The 20,265-nt window shown below is 43.2% G+C and overlaps 1 protein-coding gene across 2 annotated transcripts; it reads right to left on the reverse strand.

Annotated features, from left to right (window-relative positions):
- Positions 1 to 819: 819 nt before the first annotated feature.
- tomm34 (translocase of outer mitochondrial membrane 34) lies at positions 820 to 18,323 on the reverse strand. Of its 2 annotated transcripts, none has more exons than XM_083939463.1 (8): positions 18,182 to 18,323; positions 9,649 to 9,798; positions 9,011 to 9,110; positions 6,679 to 6,831; positions 5,980 to 6,152; positions 4,892 to 5,039; positions 3,563 to 3,689; positions 820 to 1,598 (listed from the first exon to the last, which is right to left on the reverse strand). In XM_083939463.1, exons 2-8 carry the CDS (start codon positions 9,776 to 9,778, stop codon positions 1,500 to 1,502), a joined length of 930 nt encoding a protein of 309 aa, XP_083795589.1. In that variant the 5' UTR covers positions 9,779 to 9,798; positions 18,182 to 18,323; the 3' UTR covers positions 820 to 1,499. The 2 variants fall into 2 exon arrangements, with proteins under 2 accessions (XP_083795589.1, XP_083795590.1); XM_083939464.1 differs by lacking the exon at positions 18,182 to 18,323 and adding an exon at positions 18,003 to 18,118.
- Between the last annotated feature and the right edge of the window lie 1,942 nt (positions 18,324 to 20,265).

Here is a 20,265-nt window from a genome sequence, read left to right on the forward strand (position 1 = left end):
TGTTTAGTGATGGTTTCAGGAAGACGTCAGACTCAATAGAGCACTAACGAAGTCGAAACCAACTTCCCACCAACGACTGTCACTCTAACGACGGTCGTTGGCACTTGGAGCACAAAGGGTCTCAGTGACATCACCGGCCTTGTGAGAGGTTAAATACCTGGATCTCACACCAGATAGTTGGACCAGTCCCAGCCTGGTCCTGGACCAGTCCCAGCCTGGTCAGATGCGTACATGAACTGATGAAGCCTCTTGGATGAGAGGTGAAACATCTTCCTAGACAAATAACCAAGTCCAGTTGCTTTTGACTGAAATTGCTTTGAGGAGAACGACGACCTGGACGAATGAGAACATTCACAGGCTTTCCTGTATTGAGTTTCCTGATTGGAGATGAAAGCATGGAGTCTTACGTTTGTCTCGAAAGAACAGAAAACACGAGAGAAACAGCATAAATTCTGCAAATCCGTGCACATGTGTAGAGTTTTTCAAGGTTTGGTTTCTCCCTGAGAAATGCAAATATTCAACGTAACAGAAGGCGTCGCTGGAAACTGTTGTATGCGTATGCAGCAAGATGTTAACTGTATTCGCAACTGGTTTTCACAGAGGACAAAACTGCAGATTCACAAGTGTACAGGCTGAAGAACGCGAATACCCCATTCCAGATAAACACGGTGAAACTTCGGAGCCTCTTTAGGAGTAGACAGCCACCAGCCAACACCCCTTCCGTGTCCAGGGTTAGATGTGGGTCGAGCCCTGCCTGTCTAACGCCATTTATCTGGGTGTACAAGTAAGTAAGTGTACATGTTTACAGAAGAAGGGAAACTTTATTTGGTAGATTCAGTGTAATGCACTAGGCTTCAACTGAGGTTGTTAGCCCGCCCTGTTGTTTGAATTGGACGTATGTGTGAAAATACATGAACATACAATTTTTTTTTATTACATTTTACTGAGTTCAAATCTTTTCAACTCGAGGCGTTTACGGCGCTGATGGGAGATGCAAAGAGCGGAAAACACCAAGGCACTCAGCAATAACAGCAGCGAGCAAGACCAGGAACAAGAAAACACAGGTGTATCCTACTTGAAAGTCTTTTATCGAGTGCCGTGACATAGATGCCGCACCGTTCACACACAAGTTTCAGCGTCCAGCAGGAGCTACAGATGATGGCTGATTACCTGCTGAACATTTTTTTTTCTAATTATGATGGTAAAGACTTATTCTCAGTTCGAATTATGATGCATGTCAAAAATTTCAGTGCTTTGAAATAACCATAAATACTCAGTGAGACCAAAACTGGTAGAATACAAACATTGCCAATGCTTCTTCCTGATACCTCCTCAGTGACGTTTTCGAGTTAAGTTAAATCTTTGACTTAAAGTGGTGGAATCGTGTCACTGCTCAGCTGTTTTCTGTCGCCTGACTCGTCACCGAAACATCAGTGATTTGTCATCTTGACGGACAGTGACAGATCCTTACCACCGTCTCCAGAGTCCCCAATGTGCGGTCAATTATTCTGCGCCTCCTGCATCAGCTTCATGGCAGCAGCGTTCATGGGATCTACTTTGAGCAGAGTACTCAGGTCTTCCTCAAAGGCTTTGATGTCCTGCAAGATATGACAATGAGTTTGAGGAGAAGGTCAAAGAAAGTCATAGTGTAGCAAAAAGTCATTAAAAAGTAATTAAAAGCCATGTAGGACATTTAGGGCGCACTCACACTGTCCTTCCGCACCAACCAAAACAGGTTTTTCGGGTCAAGCCTAGTGCGTTTGACCAGTGTGAGTGCAACCGCTCCGTGCATAACTGCTGCCAGCCGTTTGAGAGAGGTGGGCTTTTGTAGAGCGTGTTTGCACATGTACGAGCACAAGTGTGCGCACGTGTACGACACCTACGGCGGTTCTGACGTCATTTATGTGTGTTCGGACATAGAAATTAGAAGGACGGACCATGCGCGGACATTTAACAACAACAATGGCGGTGAAAGGTTCACGTTGGTGTGATGCGGAGGTGGAGTGTTTACTGCAGATTTGGTCAATGAAAAGATTCAAAAATTCTGAGGTCTATGGAAAGATTTGTAAACAAAGCGACGCATCGCGATGACGTCATCAATGGGTGTGACGTGTTACGGCGTGATGACGTATGGACAGCAAGAAGCATTGGCCGAGGCCCAGGCAGTGTGAGTACAAACGGGGCTGGGGTGCGGGGGGGAGAGGGAGGGGGGGACAAGTACCCTAAAGCCCGGGGCGCGGTGTGGAAGGACAGTGTGAGTGCGCCCTTAGTATCCTGATACTGATTTACCATGATATAGCATGTTTTCTGGTAATTCCATTAATAACTAGTGTGTATGAAATAACACGATAAAGCCTAACTTTTTGTTTTATCCTGTGTGAATTGCAGGTGTTCGGTTCATTGATGAATCTAAGGGCGTGATCACACTGTCCTCCCGGACCACGACCCGGGCTTTAGGGTACTTGTCCCCCCTCCCTCTCCCCCCCGCGCCCCAGCCCCGTTTGTACTCACACTGCCTGGGCCTCGGCCAATGCTTCTTGCTGTCCATACACCATCACGCCGTAACACGTCACACGCATTGATCGCGTGTGTGGCTTTGTTTACAAATCTTTCCATAGACCTCGGAGTTTTTGTGCGTCTTGTCGACTGTTTTTGAATATTTTCATCGACCAAATCTGCAGTAAACACTCCACCTCCGCATCACACCAACGTGAACCTTTCACCGCCATTGTCGTTGTTGTTAAATGTCCGCGCATGGTTCGTCCTTCTATTTACATGTCCGAACAGGCGGACATAACGCTACTGCCGTAGGGCTCGTGCTCGTACATGTGCAAACGGCTCCGCTAAAGCCCACCTCTTTCAAGCGGGCCGTGGACGGGTGCACTCACATGGCTTAAAGGTACTAGACTTTAGCTGAAAAAACGGTTTTGGCCGCGGCCAAAAGGACAGTGTGATCACGCCCTAAATCACCCGTAGGTGTGAATGGTTGTATGTCTCTGTTTGTCTCTATGTGTCCTGTGATAGACTGGCGTCATGTCCAGGGTGGACCCCGCCTCACGCCCGATGTCAGCTGGGATCGGCCCCAGCCCCCCCGTGACCCCGACAGGGACAAGAGGCTGAAGATGAGTGAATTAATGAATGTTATTAAGAAATTTAGTGCAAAATAACACAAGTTTCAAATGAAATGATATTTTCCAGCTTTATACTATGACTATACACCATCACTATGACTACGCATACATGCTATAACCAGGTAGAAATGGGCTGTGTCTATTGGTTGTTGTATTTTTGATAAGGTTCATGCTGCTTGGTTCTAGTCATGGCTCTTTTCTTGACATCTTTCCTACAACACAAACCTCCAAAGTACAGAGTTGACAGTTGCAACTGTACGGAGCTGTGAGTGCAAAGCTAACTGTGTCCTCTCTGTGTGTGTCGAATACTGATGAGGAGATGCTGCCGTAGGGAAACATCAGCAATTATCAAGGCAGGGAATGCATTTATTCTGTCACGCGCCCTGAAATCGTGTACTCTGATGCACAGTGATGTAAAATCACACCCTTACCTTGAGCTCCTTGTGAGCCTGAGCCCTCCTGTAGAGAGCCTTGATGTTGCTGCTGTCAATCATCAGAGCCTCGTCACAGTCTTTGACAGCGTCTCTGTACTGCTTCACTGACAGGTAACACAGCGCCCTGATCACAAACACAAATAAAATTGAATTCAAACACCTGAAAGCTTATATCCCGAATGCTCTAGCCAAAAACCTACAGGTCTGCATTGACCGCTAACCCAAAGAAACTCCCTTATAATACATTACGATCAAATTACACTAACATTTGGATGAATACCAAATTGATTTTGTTCATTTTGCAGTTTTCTCAAAATCAGAACAATTCCACTGCAGTTCCTTAAGCCTTGAGCAATAAACCTGCCATGACATAGCTGCGTCCCCCTAGCACTGCTAATGTATACATGTCCTTTGGCAACGGCTAACTACGGCTAGCTTTGGGCGGCAGTAGCTCAGTCCATAGGTGACTTGGCTGGGAACCATGGGGTCACTGATTCAAGTCCCGGTGTGGAGCATGTATGGAGCGTGGACTGGTGGCTGGAGAGGTGCCAGTTCATCTCCTGGGAACTGCCGAGGTGCTGTTGAGCAAGGCACTGAACCCCCAACTGCTCGGGGTGCCGGTCACTTGCAGCCCCCTCGCTCTGACATCTCTCCTTAATTGCATGTATATAGGTCCTGTCTGTGCATGTGTGTGTATTTCGGGCCTGTGTGTGTGACATGATTAATAATAAGAGTGAAAAAATTTCCCCGTTGCGGGATTCTTCTTCTTCTTCTTCTTCTTCTTCTTCTTCTTCTTCTTCTTCTTCTTCTTCTTCTTCTTCTTCTTCTTCTTCTTCTTCTTCTTCTTCTTCTTCTTCTTCTTCTTCTTCTTCTTCTTCTTCTTCTTCTTCTTCTTCTTCTTCTTCTTCTTCTTCTTCTTCTTCTTCTTCTTCTTCTTCTTCTTCTTCTTCAAACAAACGCGTTGGATTGATGCTTGAAATGTTTAAGTTTGCTACAATGTAACAGCTCCAGTCTCGTTCTCAATTTACTGAAGCGAGTTGTACCCAAGAATTAAAGAAATAAATAAATACTTCCATAGATCTCAGGAGATTGCACTCTACACTGCACTTCCTTGGGTCCTCAGCTTCACACTTGCCAAGTGTGAAGCTGATCTGATGAATGTTTGTTGAAGAAAACACAGACTCCTTTCATTTTAGTTAGATTGCACTGGAGAATATGTATAAAATTGAGTAAAAGAACCTTTTGACCAAATTTCTACCCTGAAAACAAACATTTTCTGGATTCAGTCGTTTCAAATATGGATGTATGGATGAAGATCTGACCCACCGGTTGGTGTAGGTTGTGATCTCAGTCGGGTTGTGTTTAAGGCTCTGGGTGTACTTCTCTATGGCCTTCTTGTGTTCTCCTCTTTTCACCAGGGCGTTGCCTTCTTCTTTCAAGGTTTGGCCTTTCTTTACGTCTTTATCGCTGGGAGCTGACGAGAGGAGAAGAATGTGATGAGGAAGACAGAGGACGAAAACAAGTGTTACAACTTAAGTGTCTCCAGACTATGATTACACACACAGAGGATGTTTGTGAACATCTGTTCTTCATTGTGTTGTTGTTGATGTGTTCACTTATAATATTTGTGGATCACTTATAACAATTTTCAGAAAATGTTTTTATATGATGCCAGTTCCACAGAAATAGGGCTAAAGAGAAAAAATGCTTTAACATAAAACAAGAGAGACATAGGGCGCACTCACACGGTTCTTCCGTACCGCGCCCTGGGCTTTAGGGTACTTGTCCCCCCCCCCCCCCGCTGGCCAGCCCGTTTGTACTCACACTACCTGGGCCTCGCGCAAATGCTTCTTGCCTGTCCATACGTCATCACGCCGCAACACGTCACACGCAATGATGACGTCGTCGCGATGCGTCGCTTTGTTTACAAATCTTTCCATAGACCTGAATTTTTGTGCGTCTTTTTGAATATTAACATCGACCAAATCTGCAGTAAACACTCCACCTCCGCATCACACCAACGTGAACCTTTCACCGCATTGTTCTAAATGTCCGCGCATGGTCCCTCCTTCTTTTTTCTATGTCCCAACAGGTGCACAGGAAATGACCTCAGAACCGCCGTAGGCCTCATGCTCGTACATGTGCAAAAGCGCTTTACAAAAGCCCACCTCTCTCAAACGGGCTGTGGACGGCCAGCTGACCGCAGCTAGGCACGGAGCGGTTGCACTCACACTGGTCAAATGCATTAGGCTTTACCCGAAAAACCTGTTTTGGCCCGGTGCGGAAGGACAGTGTGAGTGCGCCCATACTTTCCAAACTGGTTATCATCAAAACACATGAGGTCTTTTAAGCTAAACAAAACTGTCAAATTGGAAATAATGGCATGAGCAGAAAACGTAAATGTTTTGTTTTACCGGGTTTGCCTATCTGTTGGGTGCCATTCTGTTTCAGTGCAGCGTTTGGTTGTGCAGCGTTGGTCGTAGTTTTCGGGGCTAGTTTCTCTCTGACAGACAGAGGAACGGTGGGGATGGGAGGAAGCTTTTCTCTCCATGACAGACCATCTGCTTCCGTGAGCGCCTTTGACATCCTGGGAAACAATAAAACACACACACACATGAAAACTATGTAATAAAAACATCTGAAAACACCTCGTTCGGATCTTTAAGTGTATTAAAAGATGCCTGGAAAGATAAAACATCCAGTGTGCTGTTCACCATCAGCCTACAGTCTGAAGGATAATTAATGAGTCTGTTGTTGGATTCATAAATATTTCAGCTCGTGTAACAACAGACGATATTAAAAACAGATTTGCTGGTGCCTAAAAACACATGGTTGTAAATATGACTCAACCCTTAATTTTCAACAATTTATTTTGTATCGAGAAATCTTAAGTTTAAGAATGAGACCAGTGATTTGTCCTGGATTTAAGAGGGGACAAATACCAGACACAGATGAATTAAGTAAAAAATTGTCAAATTTTCAAAAGCGACTGCATTTCCAGTTGCTTTTGACTGAAATGGCTTTGGGGATAGCGACGACCTGGACAAATGAGAACATTCACAGGCTTAAATCATCTGATATTTGAACCATGCCATCACCACCGGGCCAGTTACCTATTGGTGCCGTCGTGAGCAGATACTATGTTGCAGTCAATCTGCAGAGCCGTCTTGTAGTCTATGTAAGCCAGCCTGTAACGCTCCAGAGCTTCGTAGGCAGCAGCGCGACGAAGCAGGGACTTCACATTGAACGGGAACAACTCCAGAGACCTGAGAGAAAATATGTACAGTTCAAAAGTTAAGACACTCTCTCGTCCAGATGACTTGACAGTGAGCAAGACGGCAGAATAGGCTTTTGTCACAAGGTCAAGAGTCAGAGCTGCAAAAGACCAATGTCACCTAAATACATCCTTACTACAACAATAATGCGTGCAGGCATTAAGGTTGTCAAAAGTATTAATATTAATTAACATACTTTTCAGGACTACACGTTTCAAATTGACACAGTAGCCACAGGCGCGGGGGGGAGAGGGAGGGGGGACAAGTACCCTAAAGTCCGGGTCGTGGTCCGGGAGGACAGTGTGATCACGCCCATAGTGTCAAATATTCAAAATAGGGATGCATATTATCGAGGAATTTATTAATCGCTCGTTTTTTATCTTATCGATCGATGATTGATTAATTGATAAGCGGCATTTCTACTGAGAAGCTGAATTTCCCTCTGAATAGGTAAAATATAACTGTATAGACTACTTAATGGAAGTCCATTGCTAGGCAACAGCCTTGGTTCTTGTTAACTTCCTGTCAGCTGATGTCGTTCACATTCACTGCAACAGGAATCAAACTTGGACACATTTAGAATATTTTTGTTTACAACTTTGAAAAGGTATTTTGTAACAAAAAAAGCTATTTTCCTTATGATATAAAGACTAAATGAAAGTCATATTCCTTAATCACTCACTTGGGGGCAGGAAATAACATTTTGGCAGCATATAAAACATATTCTGAATAGAAAATATCAAGATATTACACAGGCTACTTAAATAAATAAATTCTCATTTGCGACATTGGAAACATTAATGGCAGAAAAGAATCAATCCTGAATAGAAGAATACAATCAGGGCTCCAGACTAACTTCATTCACTAGGAGCACTGTGACCCCCCACTGAACATTTTAGGAGCACACACGGTAAATCAATGATAGATGCAGAAATTACAATGTGCTGTATCAAATTCCGTGTCACAATTTTAATGAGCTCTTTTGAAGAAACTTTGAAGAAACCCCCCCCCCCCCCCCGAGAGCGTCTGTCAGCAGCTCGTCAGGTGACTATAACTTGTAGCCTGATGTTAACGAAACTGCGGAAGCTCACGTCTTAAAGTGGCTCCATACCGTACTCCGCTGTGGCTTCTTCATCCTGTCGGTGCACCGCTTCTCGTTTTGTTTTGTTGTTGTCGTCAGAGAGAACTGCTTAAATTGTGTTCCCGCGTGTGCGTCAAGTACGTCTGACGTCAAGCGCTGGCAGGGAATTACGGGTTCAAAACGCAATTATTGCAATTCATTTATTTTAGGGTTAGGGTTAGGCACTTTACTAGCTTGAGATCAATCAAGTATTTCTATTCTATTAATCGAGTTATTTCTTATCAACAATTAATCGATTGTCTATTACCGTAATTTCCGGACTATAAGCCGCTACTTTTTTCCCTCGTTCTGGTCCCTGCGGCTTATACAACGGTGCGGCTTTTCTACGGCTTACGGTAACCAGGGGCGCGCACTACCGAGGATGCGCGAGACCGAGGCAGACATCTGGCGCCAGGTAACGAGAGCAAAACAAAGAGTAGGAGAGCGTCAGCGACAGTTTGCGAGAAGGAAGTGTTCATGCAAACACCCTCAACATGGAAAACAAACGGAGAAGTGCATATGATGCTGCTTTAAGTTAAAGGCAATCGATCTGGCTGTCAAAGAAGGAAATAGAGCTGCTGCACGTACCCTTGACATCAATGAATGGCTGGTTATTTTGATAACGTAAACGGCCGTGGGACTGCACTTTTACTGCCGTGTTACAGGCGAGCACTTTGTATTACTTTACACCGTTGTATTATTTGTACTCTGCACGAATGCTGTTCGGCATGTCAAAGATGTGAAAGTTTGATTGAATGATTGAAAGATTTATTGTTAATAAATTGGACGCTTTGCGTTCCCAAACAGTCATCTCTGTCCCGACAATCCCCTCCGTGGTAGCAGGAACCCCTATATACTACGGTAATTACACATCAAAACGCCTGCGGTTTATAGTCGGGTGCGGCTTTTATATGGAGCAATCTATATTTTACCCTAAATTTAGCTGGTGAGGCTTATAGTCAGCTGCGCTCTATAGTCCGGAAATTACGGTAATTATTTGCATCCCTAGTTCAAAGGTCAAAAAGTCAAGTAGTAAATAACAACACTTACATATTGCAGTCTTTAACACACTCCGCACAGCTGCCATTTTTCAGGTAGCTTGCTGCACGGTTCGAGTACAAAATGCCCAAATCCTCAGGGTTCTTTTTATCTAAAGAAAGAAAGGAAAACTGTTCAAGTAGTCACAGTCGAACATACATTTGCTATGTCCATTTAGAAGAAACAAACCGAAAGAGAGAAGGCTAACAAAACACTAATTAAAAAGAGACAGGACAAAATTGTGTGGTATCCATGCAGAAATCATTAACACATGGTTTTAATATAATTCATGTAGACTGCTACAGAGACTGTGAGCCCCTGGTACCATCTACTACTGATGAGTTTTCAATGTATACGACTAAGATATTATTAGGGTTTCAACAGAGCCTACGACTAATCAGGATACACAGTGATGTGGTAACCAGTTAAAAAAACATTTGACCTTAAAAACATCAGACTGGGATCAAACATGGATGATTTAAATAAAGGTGTTATTGAAATTAGCATGCAGATGTGACTTCTCACCTTCTACTTTAAACCGCATCACTGTATGATACGATGTACTGTATGTGCTGCTCCCATTGTAAACAAACATGATTGTGTCTATATTTGCATCTATTATCCACATGTTATATTTAAACAACACTTACTGGACTTCTCTAGCTCTTTGATTGCCTGGCTGTAAAGATTGTTGGCTTCTCCGTACTGGCCCGTCTTGAAATATTCATTTCCAGATTGTTTCAGCTCTGTCCAGGACTTGGACCTCTGTTTCTGAGGCATCTCTTCTGTTTAGCGGTTATCTGAAAAGATAAGACACTGGTAACAATCCGTGCATTAACAAGTAATCTTTGTCAACTGATCAGTGACAAATGGATCCAGGCATCTTTATTTATAAAGTGCATTTCATACAAAGGCAACTCAGTGTGCTTTACATAAAGACAAAACGTTTTTTAAAGACAGAATAAAAACAAAAAACAGGTTAAAAGCAGAAGAAAGAAGAATAGAAATAGATAATGTTTAAGAGATTGGTTAAGAAGAGCTCAGCTATAAGCACATGAAAAGAGAAATGTCTTTAACCTGGATTTAAAAGTGCTCACAGTTTGGGCTGATTTCAGATCTGCTGGTAGTTTGTTCCAGTTGTGTGCAGCATCACAGCTCAATGCTGCTTCACCATGTCTAGTTTGAGCTCTGTGCTCCACTATCTGACCTGAGTCTGTAGATCTCAGAGCTCTACTGGGTTTAAACTCTACTAACATGTCATTCATGTATTCTGGACTGAACCATTCAGTGATTTGTAAACCAGTAGCAGAACTTTAAGATCTATTCTGTAGCTGACTGGGAGCCAATGTAACGTCTTAAGAACTGGTGTGATGTGATCTGATCTATTTTGTTCTGGTTCAAACTCCAGCTGCAGCTGTTTGACACTTTTTGGGGGGAGTCCAGTCAGAAGACCGCTCTGTAGATCGGCCTATTTGAAGCTACCACGCTTACTTAGGATCTGCTCACACTGTCCTCCCGGACCGCGACCCGGACTTTAGGGTACTTGTCCCCCCTCCCTCTCCCCCCCGCGCCCCAGCCCCGTTTGTACTCACACTGCCAGGGCCGGCCAATGCTTCTTGCTGTCCATACGCCATCACGCCATAACACGTCACACGCATTGATCGCGTGTGTGTGGCTTTGTTTACAAATCTTTCCACAGACCTCAGAGTTTTTGTGCGTCTTGTCGACTGTTTTTAAATATTTTCATCCGACCAAATCTGCAGTAAACACTCCACCTCCGCATCACACCAACGTGAACCTTTCACCGCCATTGTTGTTGTTGTTAAATGTCCGCGCATGGTCCGTCCTTCTATTTACATGTCCGAACAGGCGGACATAACGCTACTGCCGTAGGGCTCGTGCTCGTACACGTGCGCACGCTCGTGCTCGTACATGTGCAAACGGCTCCGATAAAGCCCACCTCTTTCAAGCGGGCCGTGGACGGTCCGCTGGCCGCAGTTGAGCGTGGAGCGGGTGCACTCACATGGCTTAAAGGTACTAGGCTTTAGCTGAAAAAACGGTTTTGGCCGCGGCCAAAAGGACAGTGTGATCACACCCTTAATAACTTGCTCTTCTGGTTTGCACCCTAATTGTTGAATGCACTTATTGGAAATTGCTTTGGACCAAAGCGTCATCTAAATTAAATGTAATGTAATGTAAAGAACGTTACAGTAGTCTATTGGAGATGAAAGCATGAATCTGCTTCTCCTGATCAGTTTGGGACATAAAACCCTTACTTCTCAATATGTTATTAAATGGATAAAAGGCTGATTTGGTGACTGATTTGATATGACCTTTGAAGTTCAGATCTGATCATCTGAATCGGCGCGCTACAGTTTTAGGGCTGCAGCTATCAAATCTTTTTTTAAAAAGATGTAATTTTGCATTAAAATGTATTTAATTGCAATTATAAATTATATTACGTCTGGGAAAGGCCTCATTGGTGTGGTAACCTAACCTAAGGTGTGTGTGTGTGTGTGTGGGGGGTGTTTGTGTTTGAGTGTGCATGTGTGCGTGAGGAGGAGAGAGGCGAGATGTGTGTGTGTTGAAGGCAATACTTGCATTTTACCATGAATAAGTTTACTATTTAAACAATTCAAAGTGTTGCATACATTTCTACGTGACACACTTGTTTACTCAAAACAGGTTTCAAAGATAAATAGATTTATTTAGAAAAGGAATTAGAGACAGATATTATCAGGAAGAGCGAAACTAGAGTAACTAAATTAATTGTTTCAGCCCTACAAGGTTTCAGACTTGTCTTTAGTTTCCAAAGACAGTGACTCAAGGTGTTTACTGACAGCAACCCTTTTCTCTTTATTGCCAAAAACAATTATCTCAGTTTTTTCTTGATTTAACTGAAGGAAATTTCTGTTCATCCCATTGTTGACTTGCTCTAAACAGTCACATAATGACTCTATTGGACTGCAGCCATCTGGAGATAGTGCAAGATATATCTGTGTGTCATCTGCATAACTATGATAGTTGATATTAGAATTTTGCAGAATTTGACCCAAAGGCAGCATAAATAAGCTGAACAGAAGGGGTCCAAGGACTGACCCCTGAGGAACTTCGCATAACATAGCCACTCGATCGGATTTATGGTCACAAAATAACTCTGCTCCTCCAAGTAGGACCCGAACCATTTTAGGACTGTCCTGCTGAGTCCTGCCCAGGTTTCCAACCTGTTCAGCAGTTGACTGTGATCCACAGTGTCAAAGGCAGCACTGAGATCCAACAGGACCAGAACTGATACCTTGCCTGAGTCAGTGTTTTACCGTATGTCATTTAACACTCTAAGGGCGCACTCGCACTGTCCGTCCGTACCGTGCCCCGGGCTTTAGGGTACTTGTCCCCCCGTCCCTCTCCCCCTGCTAGCCAGGCCTGTTTGTACTCACACTACCTGGGCCTCGGTGAATGCTTCTTGCTGTCCCACGTCATCACGCAGTAACACGTTAACGCATTGATTGACGTCATCGCGATGCGTCTCTTTGTTTACAAATCTTTCCACAGACCTCAGAGTTTTTGTGCGTCTTGTCCGACTGTTTTTGAATCTTTTCATCGACCAAATCTGCAGTAAACACTCCACCTCCGCATCACACCAACGTGAACCTTTCGACACCATTGTTGTTGTTGTTAAATGTCCGCGCATGGTCCGTCTTTTTTCTTTTCTTTTCTATGTCCGAACAGGCGCACATAGAATGACGTCAGAGCCGCCGTAGGCCTCGTGCTCGTACAAATGCGCATGTTCGTACGCGTGCAAACACGCTCTACAAAAGCCCACCTCTCTCAAACATGCAGTGGACAGCAAGTTGGTCACAGCTAGGTGCGTTGCGGTTGCACTCACACTGGTCAAACGAACTAAGCTTTACCCGTAAAACCTGTTTGGGCACGGTACGGATGGACAGTGTGAGCGCGCCCTAATAAGAGCTGTTTCTGTCGGAAGCCTGATTGAAATTTGTCAAAAAGTCTACTGGAGTTCAAGAAGTTGCTGAGTTGATTAAAAAAAACACTTTCTCAATGGTCTTGGCTATGAAGGGAAGATTTGAGACGGGTCTGTAGATGGTTAAAATGGTGGTATCCAACGTTTTCTTCTTTAAGAGCGTGATCACACTGTCCTTTTGGCCGCGGCCAAAACCGTTTTTTCAGCTAAAGTCTAGTACCTTTAAGTAGTGTGAGCGCACCCGCTCCGCGCTCAACTGGGGCCAGCTGGCCCTCCATGGCCCGCTTGAAAGAGGTGGGCTTTAGCGGAGCCGTTTGCACATGTACGAGCACGAGCGTGCGCACGTGTACGCGCACGAGCACGAGCCCTACGGCAGTAGCGTTATGTCCGCCTGTTCGGACATGTAAATAGAAGGACGGACCATGCGCGGACATTTAACAACAACAACAATGGCGGTGAAAGGTTCACGTTGGTGTGATGCGGAGGTGGAGTGTTTACTGCAGATTTGGTCGGATGAAAATATTCAAAAACAGTCGACAAGACGCACAAAAACTCCGAGGTCTATGGAAAGATTTGTAAAGAAAGCCACACATGCATCAATGCGTGTGACGTGTTACGGCGTGATGACATATGGACAGCAAGAAGCATTGGCCGAGGCCCAGGCAGTGTGAGTACAAACGGGGCTGGGGCGCGGGGGGGAGAGGGAGGGGGGACAAGTACCCTAAAGCCCGGGTCTCGGTCCGGGAGGACAGTGTGATCACGCCCTAAGAGTGGCTTGATGGCAGCTACTTTGAGGGGTTTAGGAAATGTGCCTGATTGAAGAGAGCAATGTATTGTTTGCTGCATTGTTTGGACAGAGATAACAATCGTTTTAAAGAAGTCAGATGGCACCGTGTCAAGACAACATGGTGATGATTTAAGATGAACTGTTTCTTCTACTGTTTTTGGTCACCTGTATTAAACTGTGTGTGACATTACAGTTGATTTATTCCTAGGTGATTTTAGGGATTGCATCATTGTATTATAAGGCTAATTTATGTGGATATTTAGCCTTATAGATTTTATTTTCTTTCATTGAAACCAAGCAAATTCATTGCATTTTTCTGTGGAGGAGAGTTCTGAAACTGTCTCCTTTTCTCCATTTACTCTCTGATTTCGTGCATTTTGTTTTCAGAGCGTTTACCATCACAGTGTTCCTCCATGGAGTTATGTCTGGTCAAGGTCATCTTAGTTTGAATCGGTGCAATGGTATCGATGACATTTGAGATTGAAATAATCCAGGAGTTTATAAACTGTCTCTGCACTCACACTTGGCGACATTGCTATAGCTTCCCCTAAACTTAACACTGGTATTCTCATTTATGTACCTTTTCTTAAGGAGACACAGAGGTTGACTGAATGTTTGGATTTGTCTGTAAGTCAAAGAACACGCAGGAAAGTTCAGAAAGAGCCATGTCCTTGATATCAACAGATGGTATGTCAACTACTCTAGAAAAAAACAGATCCAGAGTGTGTCCTTGAGTGTGTGTGTGGGCCCTTTCACATAGCCAAAAGTGTCAAGAAGAGAAAAAAGTTATTTGGCATTTGTGTCCATGTTATTGTCTATGTTAAGGTCAAAACCCTGTACGTGTAGTCAGTGCAGATAACTAACAGCAGTTCAGCAAACTCATCAAATAATTTTCCTGGACATCTTGATGGTCTTTAAATAATCAGGAAGAGACCTTTTGTCTCACCCTTACCTAAAAGACAGAGGTATTCAAAAGAGCTTAAACCACCAAATATAAATTCCTTGCACTGAAATACAGATTTAAAAATGGCAGCAACTTCCCCGCCTTTTTTACCACTTTGAAAAAATTCATAAAACTGAAATTTGTTAGTGCTGCCTCATTGAGGGCGCACTCACACTGTCCTTCCGCACCGCGCCCCGGGCTTTAGGGTACTTGGCCCAGGACTGTTTGTACTCACACTACCTGGGCCTCGCGCAAATGCTTATCGCTGTCCATACGTCATCACGCCGTAACACGTCACACGCATTGATTGACGTCATCGCGATGCGTGGCTTTGTTTACAAATCTTTCCGTAAACCTCAGAGTTTTTGTGCGTTTGTCGACTGTTTTTGAATCTTTTCATCGACCAAATCTGCAGTAAACACTCCACCTCCGTATCACACCAACGCGAACCTTTCAACGCCATTGTTGTTGTTATTATGTCCGCGCATGGTCCCTCCTTCTATTTTCTATGTCCCAACAGGCGCACATAAATGACGTCAGAACCGCCGTAGGCTGCATGCTCGTACACGTGCACACGCTCGTGCTCGAACATGTGCAAACGCGCTCTACAAAAGCCCACCTCTCACAGACGGGCCGTGGACGGCGAACTGGCCGAAGTTATGCGCGGTGCTGGTGCACTCACACTGGTCAAACGCACTAGGCTTGACCCGAAAAACCTGTTTTGGCCCGGTGCGGAAGGACAGTGTGAGTGCGCCCTGAGAATGGTACCACAGCTACATCCAGTCAGCCATGTTTAACTAATTAATAAAAAGTCTAGATTAAACCAACACCTGCTCACTTAGTTTAAACTGCCCGCATTGAACTTGGTAAATGTCTTTGCTGTACTTTAAATGGACATAAGTCAATAAATAAATTGTAAATTCTGTCTGTACATGGTAACGATTCTCAGAAAACTCCGACAGCGTTGGAGATTCACTTGTTCAAAGAGCGTTTGTTAAATTGTTTGTTTCGTTTTTTTAGTTTAGATTTTTATAATATGTGAAAAAAACTAAATTATCGTACATTAATGGGCAGTCGTAAAGATAAGGGAAAGAAAACAGAGAGAAAAATAAATGTACAATAACAAAGTTTAACAAAGTAAACTGAAAAATATATAAATTATGTTTACATTAAAAGGAGGGGAAAGAAGTATAAACTTATTTAATTCCATATTTTTCCTTCTATCTATAAAGTAATAATAACAATAATAAATATAATAACTTCCATTTGTCATGTGAAGAGAGAAGAACGAGAAAACGAAACTGAAACTTAACAGCGATCCTTTGTTATTTAGTTCAGAAGATTCACTCCTACAAAAAACAACTAAAACAGAATTAAACAAACCTTTTCTTTATATTTTTAATTTAACTATGGGCTGTTTCTACTGGAGAACAAATATTTGGACCTTTTGAACAATTATTTAAAATACATTTTCTGGTGCAGAGTGTGGCTCATTATGCAATACACTGATTTACACTGTTTTTGCGTTATTACATTATTGTTTATATGATTGTGATGCTTCTGTCTGGTGATTTTTTACGCCTTTCAACACTGATTAATTTATCCATGTGGGGTTTTGACCTTTCAATACGAACCTCACCATTAAATTGTTTGATTAAACACAGACTGACACACTAAAAAAATAACATTAAGGCAGGAAAATCATGATTTCCTTTAAAAAAAATAATGTGTCATTGCACCTCCAACCATGTAACACTGGGGGAAACAATGGCCCTGTCTCTATCAATCAAATCTCTTTCTAGGTGCAACATATATTACACTTAAAACACAGATTGCATTGTGTATTACTGAGTGGTGTTGGTAAAATTCAGCCTAATCTGTTATAAATCAGTAAAAACAACAAATATTTGGACAATAATTTAAAATACATTTTCTGGTGCAGAGTGTGGCTCATTGTGCAATACACTGATTTACACTATTTTTGCATTGTTACATTATTGTTTATATGATTGTGATGCTTCTGTCTTGTAATTTTCACGCCTTTTAACAGCGATTAATTTATCCATGTGGGGTTTTGACCTTTCAATACGAACCTCACCATTAAATTGTTTGATTAAACACAGACTGACACACTAAAAAAAATAACATTAAGGCAGGAAAACCATGATTTCCTTTAAAAAAAATAATGTGTCATTGCACCTCCAACCATGTAACACTGGGGGAAACAATGGCCCTGTCTCTATCAATCAAATCTCTTTATAGGTGCAACATATATTACACTTAAAACAAAGATTGCATTGTGTATTACTAAGTGGTGTTGGTAAAATTCAGCCTAATCTGTTATAAATCAGTAAAAACAACAAATATTTGGACAATTATTTAAAATACATTTTCTGGTGCAGAGTGTGGCTCATTGTACAACACACTGATTTAAACTGAGTTTGCATTGTTACGTTAATGTTTATATGATTGTGATCCTTCTGTCTGGTGATTTTTTACGCCTTTTAACACTGATTAATTTATCCATGTGGGGTTTTGACCTTTCAATACGAACCTCACCATTAAATTGTTTGATTAAACACAGACTGACACACTAAAAAAATAACATTAAGGCAGGAAAACCATGATTTCCCTTAAAAAAAATAATGTGTCATTGCACCTCCAACCATGTAACACTGGGGGAAACAATGGCCCTGTCTCTATCAATCAAATCTCTTTATAGGTGCAACATATATTACACTTAAAACAAAGATTGCATTGTGTATTACTAAGTGGTGTTGGTAAAATTGAGAATAATATGTTATAAATCAATAAAAACCTCTCAAAAACTTAAAGTAGACTTGACTGCAGGGCTGTTGTGCATGTCTAAGCTAGGGAAGGGCGCCCCTAGCTAAAATAAATGCTTGTGTAAAATAAATAATCACCTTATACTGTGTTTATATTTGTCTTAAAGCAATTAAACACATTTTACCTAATGTAACGTTCACGTACCGCAGCGTTATGTCATGTTATACTGTATATTAGCCCGGCACCTAGCTGCTAATAGCTGCTGTAGCACAATGACAGTGTGCCGAAAGTATCTCTAACTTTACCTTAAAAGAAAACACACCTGTATTGTTATATTCCCGTGTTGTCTTTTGTTTTAAAACAGCGTTTAATGTCCACTCTTTAATTGCTAAATTTCGATGTTAGCTCGTTATGCTAGTTATGCTAACTCGAATGGCGTTTTTTTTTTTAAATAACCGTTAGCTAGCTACATGCTAACGAGATGCTAGCGCTCACAATCTCTTACCGGTGCTGAGAAAGAAACAGCCTCCACTTCACGACACAAATGACTTTGTCGAAACTATTATTATTATTACCACCACCTCAAACTGAGTGTGCCCGTTTTTGATACTGACATTTCTCTGTTAACTTATTTTTACGGATCCACGAGGCTTTTGCTGTGTGTGCCCGCGGGGAGGAACTCACCGGTTAGCTCAGCTGTGTGTGTGTGTGTCTCAGTTTGCTTGTTGATGAGCTGCTCAGCTTCTGACTGCATCGGTTTTGCTTCTTCATATGCTGCGTTTAAGGTCCTGCGGAAAATGTAAGACTTTGGGGAGGGAGTCGTGCGTCCTCTGGTGGCCAAATTGGGTGTAACATGTGTTGCGAGAGTCTATATATTAAAGGAGCAATCCGGCTGTTAAGTCTGACGTAACACCCTTTCAAAATAAGATTTCTGGGTCCAAATGCTCCGTTGAAACAAAACAGACACAAAGGTCAAACATGTGAACCATTACATCACCTCTTTCGTCTGTTAAACACCTTTTTAAATGATGAGAAATACGTTGTTTTTTAAAAACTCAGATCTGTTCAAACAACGGGGAACATGGCACTGCGGCGTTGTAGAAATAAAAGGCCTTGGACCCGGGAATCATATTTTGAAAGGGCCTTACGTCACGACTTAACAGCCGGATTCAAATGCTTTACATAGGCCGGTGGTTCTCAAACTTTGCACAGTCAATTCAGTTCAATTCAATTTTATTTATAGTGACAAATCATAACAAAAGTTATCTCAGGACACTTTGCAGAGTAGGTAAAGACCACACTCTATGACTTATTTATGATTTACCACTCATCTCTTCTCATCTTCAGCCTCTTATCCGGGGTCGGGTCGCGGGGGCAGCAGCTTTAGCAGGGGACCCCAAACTTCCCTTTCCCGGGCCACATTAACCAGCTCTAACTGGGGGATCCTGAGGACGGTCCTGGGACACCTCCCTAGGGAGGCGCCCAGGGTTCATCCTTACTAGATGATCCTGAACCACCTCAACTGGCTCCTTTCAACACAAAGGAGCAGCGGCTCTACTCCGAGTTCCTCACGGATGCTGAACTTCTCCCCCTCTCTCTAAGGGAGACTCCAGCAGCCCTCCTGAGAAAACACATTTCGGCCGCTTGTACCCGCAACCTGGTTCTTTGGGTCATGACCCAGCTTTCATTACCATAAGTGAGGGTAGGAATGAAGATTGACCGGTAGATCGAGAGCTTTGCCTTCCGGCTCAGCTCTCTTTTCGTCACAACTGTGCGGTAGAGCTAAGATTTACATAGACCCCAACAACCACGAAGATCTCATCTCATCTCATCTTCAACCTCTTATCCGGGGTCGCGTCGCGGGGGCAGCAGCTTTAGCAGGGGACCCCAAACTTCCCTTTCACGGGCCACATTAACCAGCTCTAACTGGGGGATCCTGAGGAGTTCCCAGGCCAGTGTGGAGATCTAATCTCTCCACCTGGTCCTGGGTCTTCCCCGAGGCCTCCTCCCAGCTGGACGTGCCTGGAACACCTCCCTAGGAAGGCGCCCAGGGTTCATCCTTACTAGATGATCCTGAACCACCTCAACTGGCTCCTTTCAACGCAAAGGAGCAGCGGCTCTACTCCGAGTTCCTCACGGATGCTGAACTTCATAATATTGCTGACAATAAAGTTTGTTTAAAAACGAAAAAAAACCCCGTAGTTAATGAGGACATCAGGCTCACTTCCACCTCTGATAAAGCTGAAGTCTTACTAACTGTCATGACGCACACTAATATGAACATTATCTGTAATAAAAAGGCATGAAGTTGTTTCATGTGTCAGGCCTTGATTGAAGAGATGTGATGGTGATCAATATTCTTCTGCTCTTCTGACATTGCTACGCTGATTCTCCAGATCTCAAATGACTCATCTCGTTATCACAAGAAAATGGAGGAAATAAAATGTATGTTATGTATGACCTTTTAGGGCTCCCATAGTTTGGTTCTTAGGGTTGGCCTGTTTTAATTTCGAAGTACAGTATAAACTGGTTTAAACTGTGCTCTACCGCACCGTTGTGAGGAAAAGAGAGCTGAGCCGGAAGGCAAAGCTCTCAATCTACCGGTCAATCTTCGTTCCTACCCTCACCTGTGGTCATGAAAGCGGGGTCATGACCGAAAGAACGAGGTCGCGGGTACAAGCAGCCGAAATGTGTTTTCTAAGGAGGGTGGCTGGAGTCTCCCTTAGAGAGAGGGGGAGAAGTTCAGCATCCGCGAGGAACTCAGAGTA

This window comes from Echiichthys vipera, assembly GCF_963691815.1.
Source record: "Echiichthys vipera genome assembly, chromosome: X".
In the NCBI taxonomy this organism is placed as follows: Eukaryota; Metazoa; Chordata; class Actinopteri; order Perciformes; family Trachinidae; genus Echiichthys; species Echiichthys vipera.

Excerpts from the sequence above, each read along its gene's own strand:
- tomm34 (XM_083939463.1), bottom strand. The coding sequence starts at position 9,778 with ATGCCTCAGAAACAGAGGTCCAAGTCCTGGACAGAGCTGAAACAATCT. Across the intron at positions 6,832-9,010 it reads TGTGTTAAAGACTGCAATAT|GTCTCTGGAGTTGTTCCCGT; the intron begins GTAAGTGTTGTT and ends ATTTTCTCTCAG. Across the intron at positions 3,690-4,891 it reads ATCACAACCTACACCAACCG|GGCGCTGTGTTACCTGTCAG; the intron begins GTGGGTCAGATC and ends GTTTGTGATCAG.